Source organism: Nanorana parkeri, unplaced genomic scaffold (assembly GCF_000935625.1).
Source record: "Nanorana parkeri isolate BGI_ZX_2015 unplaced genomic scaffold, ASM93562v1 scaffold80, whole genome shotgun sequence".
Taxonomy (NCBI): domain Eukaryota; kingdom Metazoa; phylum Chordata; class Amphibia; order Anura; family Dicroglossidae; genus Nanorana; species Nanorana parkeri.
Genome location: NW_017306348.1, coordinates 2,259,358 through 2,274,346, shown reverse-complemented (window position 1 = coordinate 2,274,346; position 14,989 = coordinate 2,259,358). Strand labels below are relative to the sequence as shown.

At 44.2% G+C, this 14,989-nt stretch overlaps 1 protein-coding gene across 1 annotated transcript in view; it reads right to left on the bottom strand.

Annotated features, from left to right (window-relative positions):
- Positions 1-14,989, bottom strand: part of LOC108804965 (galectin-4-like) — a 29,486-nt gene that overhangs the window by 11,642 nt on the left and 2,855 nt on the right. Inside the window, exon 2 of the mRNA XM_018576901.1 lies at positions 1,016-1,104. Coding sequence (XP_018432403.1) covers positions 1,016-1,104 — 89 coding nt within the window. The remainder of the gene's footprint in view (positions 1-1,015; positions 1,105-14,989) is intronic.

The following is a 14,989-nucleotide window of genomic DNA, read 5'->3' as shown; positions in this document are numbered from 1 at the left end:
GTAAAAAAACGCGCGACAAACGCCCGTTTCCGAGGGCTACTTGGCTGTATCCCAATGGAAACGCGAGACCAAAACGCCCCAAAGAAGTACATGTACTTCTTTGGGCGTAGGCCGTTTTGTATCGCGTTCGGACGGGCGGAAATACGGCAAGGTGTGAACCAGACCCATTGAATACAATGGGATTTAGATGTTTGAGCGTTTTGCAGAGCGTTCGTCGAGCGTTGAACGCGCTACAAAACGTTCAGGTGTGAACCAGGCCTTAGGGTCTGGTGTTGTTTTAGTTTGCTGATTAGGCAGCCACTAATATAATGGGCCGAGCCTGCACACGGTACTGTATAAGAGTCTTTTTGGCTAAAAAGATTTATGAAGTCTCTTCAACCAAATAACTCCTGCTGGCAAATTCTTCTTTTCAAAGTTTAATTTCACCTTAACAGACCAAGTTCTCCAGAAAGATTGGCAGCCAGGGGGTTGGGAGAAACCATTGAACAATGACAGGGGTGCATACAACGTCTGATTTTATTCATACGGGTTTAAACCTTTTTTCTAAAAGAAAAAGCTTTAACTGTTTAAAAAGTGCAGGAGTTAAAGTCCATCTACCCTTTCCATAAGGTGGCAACACTGTCACCCTAGGACAGTGTGTGTATTACTGGCAGGATCACCAGGTGAAAATAAAGGATTTACCTGTCATTAGCCTTATCTACCTTTTTCTTTATTTCTCCATTTTCACATATCAAACGCTCCTGGGATGGTGAAGGTAATGGAACCCTTTATCAAACACGGGCTGATAATTCAGTAATTAAGACAGTTCAATCACCAGAGGTAGGCCAGGGGAACCCCAGGGCGCACATCTGTCCATGAACCTATCTATGCTTTGTTAGAATTTGTAATGTCACCATTGTTCTCCATACCTCCCCATACCTATGGATCATGTTTCTTATACTTTTCTAAACCCAATAGAAACTGTTGTGCATGAAAAACAAAGACAAAAGCAGTAGTAGTGAATGAGTATTCTTACCTTTTATAATCATGGGGAAGCGTGGCCTGGATAAAGACACCCATACATGGTCGTAGCCCTCCAGCAATCATTGTAGTATAAGGTATTGGCTGAAAAAGGGAGAGAAAGGGTTACTCTAAGCAGCACTCTACTGACCATACGGTTTCGCCAGCCAGCGTCCAGGACAGCAGTGTAAAAGACGTTGGCTCCTAAGTACAACATTTACAAATCAGGCATATGTATTAAGACCTTGCACCACGCAATGATTCCATGCAACCTGCTAAATTATCTGTTCCATCATGTTCCGCTCAGGTCCATAGCTTGGTCTATGGCCAGTATACACCTATGCAGTTCACTCAGCCTGTGATATCATTTGGAGGGACAACTCCCTGCTAGTCTTTAGGCAACAAGGTCCTTAAAGGAGAACTATGAGATGAGTGATTTCCACTCACTTCATAGTTCTAGCCGACCTGTGACAATGAGACTGTCACAGGTCGGCTCAGTAGATCGGGAGGTGAGCGAACACATACCAGGTTCGCTCACCTCTCGATCCTGTCACGGCTCTCTGCCGTGACAGGGGGAGGGGCTGGATTCCCCTCTCCCCGCTCCGATCCGCCAGCGCTGACTGGCGGAACGGACGGGGGAGGGGGCGGGTACAGCTGGCTCTGCCTCTAGATAGGCAGAGCCAGCTGTCACTCACGCAGCTGGGCGGATCCCGTCATCTACGTCGGGATCCGCTTCGGCTGCCGCGTCTCAGTATACCGCGAGCTATAGCTCGCGGTATACTGAGCTTAGGGTAACGGGAGGACGCTAGTTTGTGTCCTCCCGTTACCCTAAGGAGAACTATGGGGAAAAACACTGACCCCATAGTTCTCCTTTAAAGGGACACTAAACTCCGGAGTTAAATCTTAAAAATACATTCAGGTACCTTAACTATTAACAAAAATGTATCTTATTTTGTTTCACTCGGCTGTAGATCCTCAAATCATCTCTGAATTGGTGCTGACACTATCCTTACTTCTGGAGGGGGGCTGCTTTTGTTCCCCACGGTCCCTAAAGAGAACTATGGGGAAAAACACTTACCCCATAGTTCTCTTTTAAGGTGCGTCCTTACACTAGCATTGGGGGGGATATCCTTCAATGCCAATTTAACAAAAATGTATCTTATTTGTGTATCACTCGGCAGTAGATCCTCAAATCATCTCTGAATTGGTGCTGACACTGTCCTTCCTTCTGGAGGGGGGCTACTTTTGTTCCCCACGGTCCCTATGTGTGTTGTAAAGTAGTCACCGCTCCAAGCTCACTCCTGTGATGGACTACAATCTAAATGCTAATTAATAAAGTAAACGTGAGATTGTAGTCCATCACGGGAGTGAGCTTGGAGCGGTGACTACTTTACAACACACATAGGGACCGTGGGGAACAAAAGTAGCCCCCCTCCAGAAGGAAGGACAGTGTCAGCACCAATTCAGAGATGATTTGAGGATCTACAGCCGAGTGATACACAAATAATACATTTTTTATTAATAGTTGAGGTACTTGAATCCATTTTTAAGATTTAACTCTGGAGTTTAGTGCCATTTTAAACCTAAATTCCAGGCAAACAGTGAAAGTCACAGAAAAATAAATACATGGGATTTGTTCTACCTGCCAGAGGATTTGTATTTCTGTCTATGCAGTTTTGAGATTTACGCAGCTCTGTAAAATGGCACAGCCCTCTCTGGCAGGGCAGAAGACCTGATTTGTTTTTGCACTGCAATTAAGCAATTCAAATAGGTCTTGTCCTCACCCCCGAGCCTGTGACTGGACTACTAGGCTTACTACAATAAAATTGACCAAATAACTTGCTGGCTGATTTTTTCCTTGAATTCCTCTAATCTCTAGATTAGCGCTGTATTGTTCTTGTAATGGGGCTTATTCATTAATCTTTAGAACCAAGCCCAGTTTGCTTGCTTTCCTTTGTGTATGACTTGCATTGTAACTAGCATTGTGCTCTCCACAAGTCATAACATGACTTTACTGCCTGAGTCATTAGTGGGTTAGAGTAGAGAATTGAGCCTGCAGCTTTATGAAAGTCATCTCTCCACGTCACCTTACCTACAATTATTGTAAATGGAGTAATTGCTCAATAGCATGCTTCTTCTCAGTAGGAGCAATGAAATACATTCATACCAATTTAAAAAATAAAGCTGGCTTAACACTGCTTAATGTACCTGCTGACGTGGCACAAATTTGAGCAGTGTGTGGCCCTGTTGGCACCAGTTCATTCAACAAAAGTCGATTGGGCCAAAATGTACTGGTCCAACAGTGACTGCAGCCAATCAACTAAAGTCACTGTTTGGGTATTATGACAGCTGCTTTAGCATACAATAAGCAGGGAAGATTCCCCCATCCACGTTGTTTAAGTGCATGTCCAGCTAAGTGCAAAGCAGAATAAAGCTGTAGGCCACATAAAAATGGGTACAGTCTGGCTTCTCATTTCCTTTTTTTTTTGAACAGCACCTAGAGAAGGGGTGGGAAACTCTGGCCCTCCAGCTGTGCTTTAACTACAAACCGCAACATGCCTCTGCCTCTGGGAGTCATGCCTGTAACTGTCAGTCTTGCAATGCCTCATGGAACTTGAGGTTCCACAACAGCTGGAGGGCCGGAGTTGTCCACCTCTGATGTAGACTGTTCAGGAGACATGTTAAAAAAATAAAGCAATTTGTTCCTCCCTTATCCCTCTAGCCAGGTCCATGCGCCCTTCACCCCCTTCATACAATTTACATTATAGAAGGTTATAGACTGTTCTACAGGTGATTAGGACTACAATCCCTTACTTTACCTAGCATTTTAAAAATGTCAAAAAAATTTTCTGGCTCCTCTACTAACAGTGCACATACACATAAGAGTGCACATACACATAACAGTGCACATACACATAACAGTGCACATACACATAACAGTGCACATACACATAACAGTGCACATACACATAACAGTGCACATACACATAACAGTGCACATACACATAAGAGTGCACATACACATAACAGTCCACAAGGGAATCTAGCAGGGCTATTCACAAAAGGGGGAAGAGTTTGGAGAAGGTAGGATAAGTGAACAGTCTAGGACAACATAGCTGAACTGGAAAGTGAGCTGAAGTGGAGATTTTTTCCAAATCAGCTATGTTGTCCTAGATCAGGGGTGCCCAACTGGTAGATTCCGATCAGCTCACTGACCTGTGTCCTGTCCGCCCGCAGTGCTCGTGCAGCTGAATGTGTCAGACGCCGCAGACGGGAAGGAGAGAGGAGACTTGAGGAAGCTGCTGCAGTGGCGATAAGAAAAGACAGACAGGAGAGAGACTGCAGAGAAAATGAGAGAAGAGACAGCAGAGAGAGAGAAGAGACAGCAGAGAGAGAGAAGAGACAGCAGATAGAAACAGGGGAGAAAGAGAGGAGAGATCGCGAGGAGAGAGAGCCGGTTCACTTCAATGCACTGCCACGCCCCCTCCCGCCCCTGAATGCAGGTGTTTTTTCGTTGGTAGATCTCATTGAGCTCATCACTTGAAAAGTAGATCTCCAGACGAAAAATTGTGGGCGCCCCTGTCCTAGATTGTTCACTTCTCCTGCCTTCTCCAAACCCTTCACCCATTTGTGAATAACCCTGTAGTACTTGTGTTTAGAAACGTCTCTGTAGGCTTTGTGTTGGGAATACTGCCAAGGATAGGCATGGATGAGAATGCTGGTTACTGCATCAACACAAGTGCCTCTTGTTCTAGGGACAACTCTAACATTTTGGATTTCTCCTCACTTTCTTTTTCAGTGATAATGGTCATCAGTATAAATAGAGGGGTGAATCTCCCCAATGGCAACACAGACAGCAATAAAAACCCATGACATAGGGTCTAACCCTTCCCTGCTCTATCCAAAACTGAAACAAAGGTCTACGTTATTCTATGTTCATAATATGTCTTGTAACACTCTTATCTCTGCTGTTAAATATTTCTGATGAATAATTTACTAATGGTAAAGGTTTTGCGTGCATTGTACATAGATTGATGTATGGCGGCTATTGTTTCTGAAGAATCAGACTTTGTTTTGTGAAACGCGTAGCACATCTTTGTCGACCAGCTACAGAACTCCCCCATTATGGACTTTACATGATATGGACGGTGATGATCCTCAATATTTAAGTGAAGAATGCAGAAAAGGAAAAGAAGGAGAATATTGATCAAGTTGTAATCTGTGTGGTATACTTGCTTTTAGACCATAATAGCCATTTATTTGACCTTTATACTTTGATTCATAATTTTTTATTTTGCCAATCATATTATATTAGATCTCCCTTGGATTAAATATGTATTGAGGTGTTGGTTTGTTATGCAGGTAGTCTTTAGAATCCCCATTTAAAGCATACTTATCACTTTTCTTTATAAAGTAGACCAAGGTGTTTAGGAGGACAGTGACAGCCTGGTGCATGAGATATGGTGCACATTTTGCACTAGGACCCTGTGGCTTTATGTTACTCCTCTAGTTCATGTCTTTAGAGGGTAATTCATCACAGTCAGCTTTCAGTAGGATGTCCCATGTTAATTTGCCTTCTGTTCTCTTGACTTGAACATAAAGTGGGCAGATGGGGATTTCTTATGGTGTAGCTATTGACTTCTTGGCAGGGGATCTTCCCTTTCAACTGTGAATGCTACATTTTTTGGAAGCATCTCTTCACTTTTCTTTGGGTGAAGCTTTCTATGATTTTCATTAAAGTACCAACAAGTGTATTACAATACGTTACTTTTTGGTAAGTCTATTTTACAGCCAATCAGAGTGAAGATACAGAGAGTGCAATACAGACAGGACATCCCCTTACGTGCCCAGGTAGTTAGCAGATGACCATCCCCACGTCTCGCAATCTTGCCCCTGACTGATGCATCAAACCTCATTCATTTAGCATAGTTGACAAGTTGAAATTACCTTCTGAAGCACTTGTTGTGAGCTGCCATATATTTAATTGGGTTCTGATGTGCTTATACAGGTGCCCATAGACAACACATAAAAACCTGCCACCCACAAACCATTATTTTTATCTTTTCATTGATCAAATGATCATTCATTTGGTGGTAACACACAGCACAGCAAATAACTACCGGTAATAAAAACCAATAGAAAGAACAACCATTTCATTTTGCATAGACAAAAAAAAACAAAAAACTACTAGAGCAGATCAAGGCATGGGGTAATCATTAAGTTTGAGGTACCGTAGGTGTCTCACCTCCCTCTAAATATGACAGCAATACCACTAATATAGTTGACATGATATTTAAGGACTGTTGTAGGCTTGACTGATAACTCTCAGTGGGATTGCTTGTTGCAGCACTGAGCTTAAAGCAGACCTTTACACTCAAAAATCTAACTCTACCAATGCATCCCTCTATGTATGATGATTAATAATAACAGACATGTCAGGTTTAAAATGCTGTGATTGTGAAATACTTACACTTGCAGAGCATTCACTTCCTGCTTTGAAATGGCTAAATGACTTCAGTTTGCCAAAGCAATGCACGTTGGGATTGTCTTATCATCAGCAGTGATGGGCCGAGCACCCCCGTGTTCGGTTCGTATTCGAACGGCCGAAAAGTTCGAATACGAACTCGAACTTAATGCAAGTCAATTGGGGTCGAACTTTCGAAAATGATTGTCCCCTTTAAGAGGGCTTATATGCAAGTTATTGTCCATAAAAGGTGTATGGGGGTCCGGGTACTGCCCTGGGGGACAGGAATCAATGAAAAAAATAAACTTAAAAAAAACGTTTTTAAAGGAGCAGTGATTTTAACATCACTTAAAGGGTAAGAATAAAGATAAAAAATTATTTCAAATATCGTGCCTGGGTGGTCCCCTTAACCTGCCTGTGAAGTGGCGGATCTGTAGGATGTATAGAACCTGCTGCAGATAAAACTGACATTTCTAAAAAGAAAAAGTGTGCAGTTCCCGCTCCCAGGAGGGACCTTTTTTTAAAACAAAAAAAGCGTAGGGTTCCCCCTAAAAGTCCTACCTGACCCTTAAGGTCTGGTAGGAATATTTAGGAGGGAACCCGTGAAAAAAAAAAGTTTGTGGGATTCCCCCTAAAAGTCATACCTGGCCCTTAAAGGAGAACTATGAGATTAGTGTTTTTCACTCACCTCATAGTTCTAGCTGACCTGTGACAATGAGACTGTCACAGGTCGTCTCAGTAGATCGGGAGGTGAGCGAACATATACCGGCGTTCGCTCACCTCTCGATCCTGTCACGGCTCTCTGGATTCCCCCCTCCTCGCTCCGATCCGCCAGCGCTGACTGGCGGAACGGACGGGGGAGGTGGCGGGTACAGCTGGCTCTGCCTCTAGATTGGCAGAACCAGCTGTCACTCATGCAGCTGGGCGGATCTCGACATTGATGTCGGGATGGATCCGCTCCGGCTGCGACGTCTCAGATTAGACTTCTCTTTGCTGCTCTTCCTTTTAAATCTGTATCTCTTCTCATGCTGGGCAGAACTTCTGTTTTGCAGCAGACTGCCTTGTCTCTGAAATGGATACATGGTGTCTGTGTGTTGGTTTGCAACCTGAGCCATCACTACAGGAAGAGGCACTCAGCTGCAAAGGGAAGTTCTCCCGAAGCATGAGAAGAGATACAGATTTAAAAGGAAGAGCAGCAAAGAGAAGGCAAACAACCATGGATTACAGTAAGGCACACATTACAGTATTGTTTTATGTTACAAAATCTGAGGGTTTAATATCACTTTAAGGTCTGGTAAGAATTTTAAGGAGGAACCCCACCCCCAAAAATGGGGGGGGACATGGGGTCAGCCCTAAAATTCCATACCAAACCCTTGATCCGAGCATAGGCCGGGCAGGGCCGGAAAGGGGGGGGGGGGCAACCGAGCGCCCCCTTCCTCCCACACCAGGCCACATGCCCTTGGCACTGGGAGGGTGTCCCCGTGCCGATTACATTGCTACAACACACCAGTTCTATACTGGAATATGTCAGATCAATTCACTTCTCTATTCTAGAGTCATAACAATTCTACCATTCAACAACATTTCCTTTTGGGGAAGTTACTCATACAAAAATCATTGTTTACAGAGCTAGAAACAGTTGCCAGTACTGATGTTTTTAATTTTATAGTCAAGTACCAAGAGACGGAAGTGTGTGGTGGGGTTTTATAATTGAATATACAGCACCAACCTCTCCATGTCCTTCAGGCGATCTTCCTCCTGTTTAGAAGGCCCAGACAATGCTTCCCTACAGAAGCCTGCACGCCCCAATTCTGTTTCAGTAGGACAGTCGGAGTTGTGATGATGTGCCTACAACATCCGGATTGGGAGTTTAACAGGGGTATATTCATTTCAAACTATCCAATGTGTTTTATCCAATGCTAAATAAATATGGCAAGTTGGAATCTGAGCCAACATCCCGACCTGGTCCAAGGCATTTAGTAGATAATCTAGTCCTTGAATGTGTATAGTTTATTCTGACACATTTGCAGGCTCTGACAGTGCCTTGTAATATTGTGACATCCCCTTGGAACATGTCTGCAGTCTTCTGAGACATTACAGCAGTAAGATAAAGTTGTGTGTTGGGTTGAAACTCTCTTACCTTCCTCATATGAGTAAGCCATATCCAATAAATTATGCCAATGTAGCCACAGCCACTTGGACTAAACTACGGCATGGCACGCTGCAGCTTCTATTTAATGGCCAACTTTGACATTATACAAAAGTCTATGTATCCCATCGCACTCCTGACCGGAGAATGCCCAATGCAGCAGGGCGGGTGCGGCAGCGACAATGGATGACTCCGTCAAAACGTACAAAAAAAATTATAAAGTCATTGCCACTCCAAATGATCAAGTCAATACGTTTATTGACCCAAATGATAACACCTCTAGCAACGTTTCGGGTCCATGCGGCCCCTTCCTCAGGCAAACAGAGATTGAGAGTCTCTGTTTGCCTGGGGAAGGGGCCGCATGGTCCCGAAAAGTTGCTAGAGGTGTTCTCATTTGGGTCAATAAACTTATTGATTGATCATTTAGAGTGCCGGTGACTTTATTATTATTTTTACATTATACAAAGGTGCAAGTACAGGCAGTCCCCGGTTTACGAACAAGACTGTAGGTTTGTTCTTAAGTTGAATTTGTATGTAAGTTGGAACAGGTAAATATTTTCTTCTTTTGGATAGCGTAGGGAAGGGTTAACCCCATGTAACATTTGTTTTGCTTGTGTGCCCCTGTTCAGAAGATTTCACCTCACTTTCTGTCCCTGTGACAATTGGATTTCGAAAATTTTGGGTTGTCGTGGAAACAAGAATTGGTGATGAAGCTTTAGTGGAGACACCTTTTCCCATGATCACTCTTACAGGAGTGTAAGACCCTACCCTACCCTAGGGGTAGATTTCCTTTCACTTCCTGTTGTCTCAAGGACAGGAAGTGAGATTAAATCTTTCTAATGAGGATACAGCAGCAAAAAACCTCACGGTGACCCGGAAGAAGAGGTGGGCACCCCACGTCTGCACATCTAACAAGAGCCAACTTCCTGTAATGTACGTACGGTACTACAAACTAGACCCAAAAAGGATGGCACTCCTCGCCGGCACAAGCACGGTAGCATTACAACTACCCCTGCTGTACAGTAATAGCCTCCGAGCCTCCATTTGTAAGTAGGAGTCGTATGTAAGTTGGATGCATGTAACTCGGGGACTGCCTGTATACAAATTTTGTATAGCGTAACAGAGGGTTGTAATCCCTCTTCACTTCCTGTCTCATAGCCACAACTGGAAGCTTGAGGAAATCCCTCCAGAGTGAAGTGTCCCTATTAGAAGATTTCTCATGTATTTCTGTTCGGGTGACAACCCAAAATTTGGGATTTTTTTTACACTTTCCCTCTCAGTGATAATAGTACTGGGATAAATAGGGGCTCATGTATAAACCTTCACCCAGTGTATAGCTGGGTGAATGCTGTTCACATGGCATTACTGCCACTAGATGGCACAGGGGAGCATAGTATAATCCCTATGCTCCTCAGCACCATCTAGTGGCGGTAACAGAGCACAGCACAGCTTTATTCTGGGCAGGCGGTTTATGCATGAGCCCCATAGAAAGAGTGAATCTCCCTAATGAGGACATAGACCTGGCAGATGTTCAAATCCCTCTCCGCTCTATACAAAACTAATACAAATAACTTGTGACTTTAGTTCTAATTTAAGACAAACACTATCCTCCCTCAAAGAATATTGTTCTATTTACACTTTAATAGTCACTTATCTTGGTAGTTAAGAGATGAGATGGAGGCTTATGAAAGGCAGCATTGATTAGGAGTGCCTAAGGCAGCATGAATGATAAATATGACCCAACACACAAAGGAAATGGAAATAACTTTTCACCAAGTATATACCGCCATAGCACATCTGCCACGCAGAGCCACCATGATAGCCACAGGAAGTCTCAGCCGACACAGTACAGACGGCTCATTCCTTGCCTATAAATGACTATAGTAAGTTTCCGTCAGCATTCCCTCCATTCTAATGTGTGCAGAATAAATGTTGTATAGCAGTGGTTCTCAACCTGTGGGTCGCGACCCAAAAGTGGGTCACAACCCACTGTTGAGGGGGTCACCACATGCTTTGTGCTGAGCTAGGTGAGAGGCTCCTCAGCCACCTCCTAGAGCAGCAGTGTCAGTTCTCCGGCCGTGCCGCTCGATGCGGCTGCAGCACTGGCAGCCGAGGAGGATCAAAGAGAGGGGAGCGGGCGGGAGTGAGGAGAGTTGAATGCAAGCTTGACCATCAAAGAGCCCCACTGGCCACCACAGAGCCCACACTGGCCTCCAGAGAGCCCACACTGGCCACCAGAGAGCCTCATTGACTGTGTGAGAGCCCCATTGACCACGAGAGAGCCCCATTGAGCTCACATGAGTCCACACTGGCCACCTGAGAGCCCACACAGATACTAGTATTGGTGCATTCCTAAATTTTACCAGTGGGGGTCACCACAACCTGGCAAATGTTACCAAGGGGTCCCAGCCCTAGGAAGGTTGAGAAGCACTGTTGTATAGCATACAGCTATTCTCACAGTTAGGAAACATACTGGGGTCGGCACGGCCATTGCGACAGTATTTATGATGTTATGGTTGTGTTAGAAAGTCCTGCACCAAATTCATTACAGATAGTGATAGTTTTCTTGCTATTTCCAGCGTATTCAGCAAATTCGGTTACAATAGTTGTTATGTGTGAGACACTTTTACACTCTGGCAACAAATTTATTAGGAAATGCCACCATAGCGATGATAAGAGAAGTGGAGACCTCTGTACATTAACCTAGTGTGAAAGTTTACCTCTATGCAGGAGCGTCCTGTAATAAAGACCGGTCACTGCTGCTCTCTGTCCTTGTGCAGGTTGACTGGTCTTGTCTCCGCCCCCTCCTTTTCTGCAGGCAGCCTGTAGTGGGTGGAGTCTGCTGGGTCCCTCCCACAGCTCTGCTCTCTGTACAGGTTATGCACAGCACATTGAGGATGCCACAGCTACATTTGCAAGGTAATATTTGGGTTTGCAAAGGCTTTTGGTGCACAAAGAGTGGAGTTATCTCCTTTATGGCTATTGAGGAATATTTTTTAATGAATGTTTTTTGAGTTTCACTTTAATGAACTCCAGGGATTAAAAGATTTGTATGAATAACCGATTACGGGTAGAGAACAAAGCATTACATGTGCTCCACTGATGTTTTTGCTGCCACTCCCTGGCCCTGCCTGTCCTCCTGTTCCAGCAATGAGAATGTACAGTACAATACACTCCCATCTCATCTCAAGATTGGTATAGCCAGCAAATAGTGTCTGCCATAGATCTAGAACAACTGGTGCAAGTATGTTTGTATTGGTTATTTGCCTCTGATTTGGCTGCAGACATCCCCTTTTAATATCCAGTTTGAGACAACTTCCCATTTTAATATCCAGATTGAGACAAAGCCCCATGCAAAACAGCCCAAGTCCTGACTGAGTGACCCGTATCGGTGCAAAACCAGGATTATCTCATGCAGTTGATGAGATTATAGCCGACAATTGCTTTAGCCAAGAAAAGCCAAAACCCTATAAAAAATTGACCCCGTAGAAATCTAGAATATCTGAACCTATCATATTCAAGAAAATGTTGTACCAGTACCAATTTTTTTTTTTTTGGAAGTCCTTAAATAATTTATGTCACTTAAAGTGCAACTGAAGCCAAAACCTCTGATAATAGACCTCTGATGTTTCCATGAAGAGAACCTGTCACCTCCGAATGCTGTCACATAGGGGCTTGTTATCCCCTTTGTGATAGCAAAAGTTAAGTAAAACATTTTAAAAAAAAAATAAAAAAAAAGATAAAAAGTAAAAAAATTAAAATTAAAACGGTGATAAGTATAAAAGAAAACAAAAACCAATAAAATAAATAGAAAATAAAACCAACGCTGCCACCGCCGTCATCTGATTGGAATAAACAAGTGCACATAAGGCATGCACTTATATGTAAATCGGGAGTTCTAACAAAAAAACAGTGGAATGCGCCAGGATCGGCATATCAGCACGGTGCTTGGGAACACCAACCAGCAGCTGTGCGTTGCAGTGCAGCTGCTGGTGGGAATGCAGCCTAAATGGTAGGCCACGGTATGGTCACGGACTGAGTGACCGTTCTTTCCATACTGCAATGTGGACCTCTGCTCAATGAAAATTTTGCTCACGGGACTTCCCTGTATTTTTATTCACTACCCCTGTCCTAAGGCCTCCACCTTAACATGATGTAAATCTTGTAACAGAGAATCCTGAGACTGTACAGCGTTCACTTTACTGGAAATACCAGAATGTTGTATGGTTTCAAGTTTCAGGTTATGTTTAGAAGATTTCCATTGGTTGAAGTAGGGCCCTAAGGCACTAGGCTGTAGATCTATTCTAAGACCTAAGTGCTGCCATGCTGGGTGAGCCTACACCTTTGCAAATACCAACTTTCAGATTATTTGTATCTGCAACACCAATGAACCCCCCCGAATATCCTATGCAGACACAAATTATCTGAAGGTTGGTATTTACATGGCTTAGGCTCACCCAGCATGGTAGCACTTAGATCTGGAGATAGGTTACCCGCTGCTTTCTGGAGTATAGCGGGGGCAGGCATATAGGGGGCACCCAACAGTGTGCTGAACACATTTTCAGAAAGGCTGAAAGTATGTTTTTGCATGCTGTGGTGCATACTACAAAGGATCATTTGAGTTTACATAATATATCTTACACACAGGTTCTCTTTAAGGGATTTTTCTGTAACAACTGACTCCGAACTAGTCGGCTTGGCAGAGCTGACCAAACGCATGCCAACTTTCCTAGTTCCCACCCTTTTTTAGGGGGAGCTGGAAAATCTAAGCTGTTTCTCTATAACACAGACATCTGGATTTTATCTGCATCCTACTTTGTTTCAAGCTGTATCCTGCAATTATTTGTATCCAAAAACATTGAAGTATGTGTCCGTTACTGCAAACATTAGTCTTCAATTGATACATATCAAAGCAGGGGTGTGCAGCCAGCACTGCCTAAATCAGCCATTCTCAACCAGGGTTCTGTGGAATCCTCGGGCTCCCCCAGAGATGTCTAGGGGTTCCAGCTGATTGGCCTCCTATCTGCCACTTGGCAGATCGTTTTAGCTGCCTGTATGGGTGGCTTTCTATCCACCACTGTAAGGGGCATTCTTCCACTGACCACCACTGTAAGGGGCATTCCCCCCACTGACCACCACTGTAAGGGGACATTCAACCAACTGACCACCACTGTAAGGGGCATTCCCCCCACTGACCACCACTGTAAGGGGCATTCTTCCAACTGACCACTAATGTAAGGGGCATTCTTCCAACTGACCACCAGTGTAAGAGGCATTCCCCCCACTAGCCATCAGTGTGTGAGGCATTCCCCCCCATTGACCACCAAGGTAAGGGGCATTCCCCCCCACTGACCACCACTGTAAGGGGCATTCTTCCAACTGACCACTAATGTAAGGGGCATTCTTCCCACTGACCACCAGTGTAAGAGGCATTCCCCCCACTAGCCATCAGTGTGTGAGGCATTCCCCCCCATTGACCACCAATGTAAAGAGCATTCCCTTCCACTGACCACCAATGTAAGGAGCATTCTCTTCCACTCACCACCAATGTAAGGAGCATTACCCCAACTGAGCACCGATGTAAGGATTCAATTCTTCTCACTGAATACAACTGTAAGGGGGCATTCTTCCCACTGACCACCAATGTAAGGAGCATTCCCCCCCATTGACCACCAATGTAAAGAGCATTCCCTTCCACTGACCACCAATGTAAGGAGCATTCTCTTCCACTCACCACCAATGTAAGGAGCATTACCCCAACTGAGCACCGATGTAAGGATTCAATTCTTCTCACTGAATACAACTGTAAGGGGGCATTCTTCCCACTGACCACCAATGTAAGAGGCATTCTTCCAGCTGACCACCACTGTAAAATGTATTTTTCCCACTGACCCCCGGTGAACTCATTTTAGCAAGGGTTATCTGAGACTTGAACATTATTTGAAGGCTTCCTCTGTTGTAAAAAGGTTGAGAAATGTTGGTCTAGATGTAAAGGAACTCTAAGTTTCTTTGTGCCCCAACACAGACTGTCTCTGCTACTTTTCATCCTCTCCTAATGTACCTGCACCTTGTTTAACCCCTTAACTTTCAGCTCCTTTCTTCAGGAGGGGCCTAAATTGTGGGAGACATTCCTGATGGAGATTGTTTATTCTGGGATGAGATGAAATGTACCAAATCTCCCAGCACTTTAAAGTAGACCTGTAAAAAATCTGCAAATCAATCTGAGAATCATAAGCAAATGCATAAGCAGAAGGTAACTTCAGTAAACATTTGTGTGACAATGGTCAGTAGATGTAAAAATACCATCAACCGAAGTATTATGCAGATCTTGACAATGTCTTGACCTGTTGAACCAAGCTTGGTTCTGTCCCCCCCCC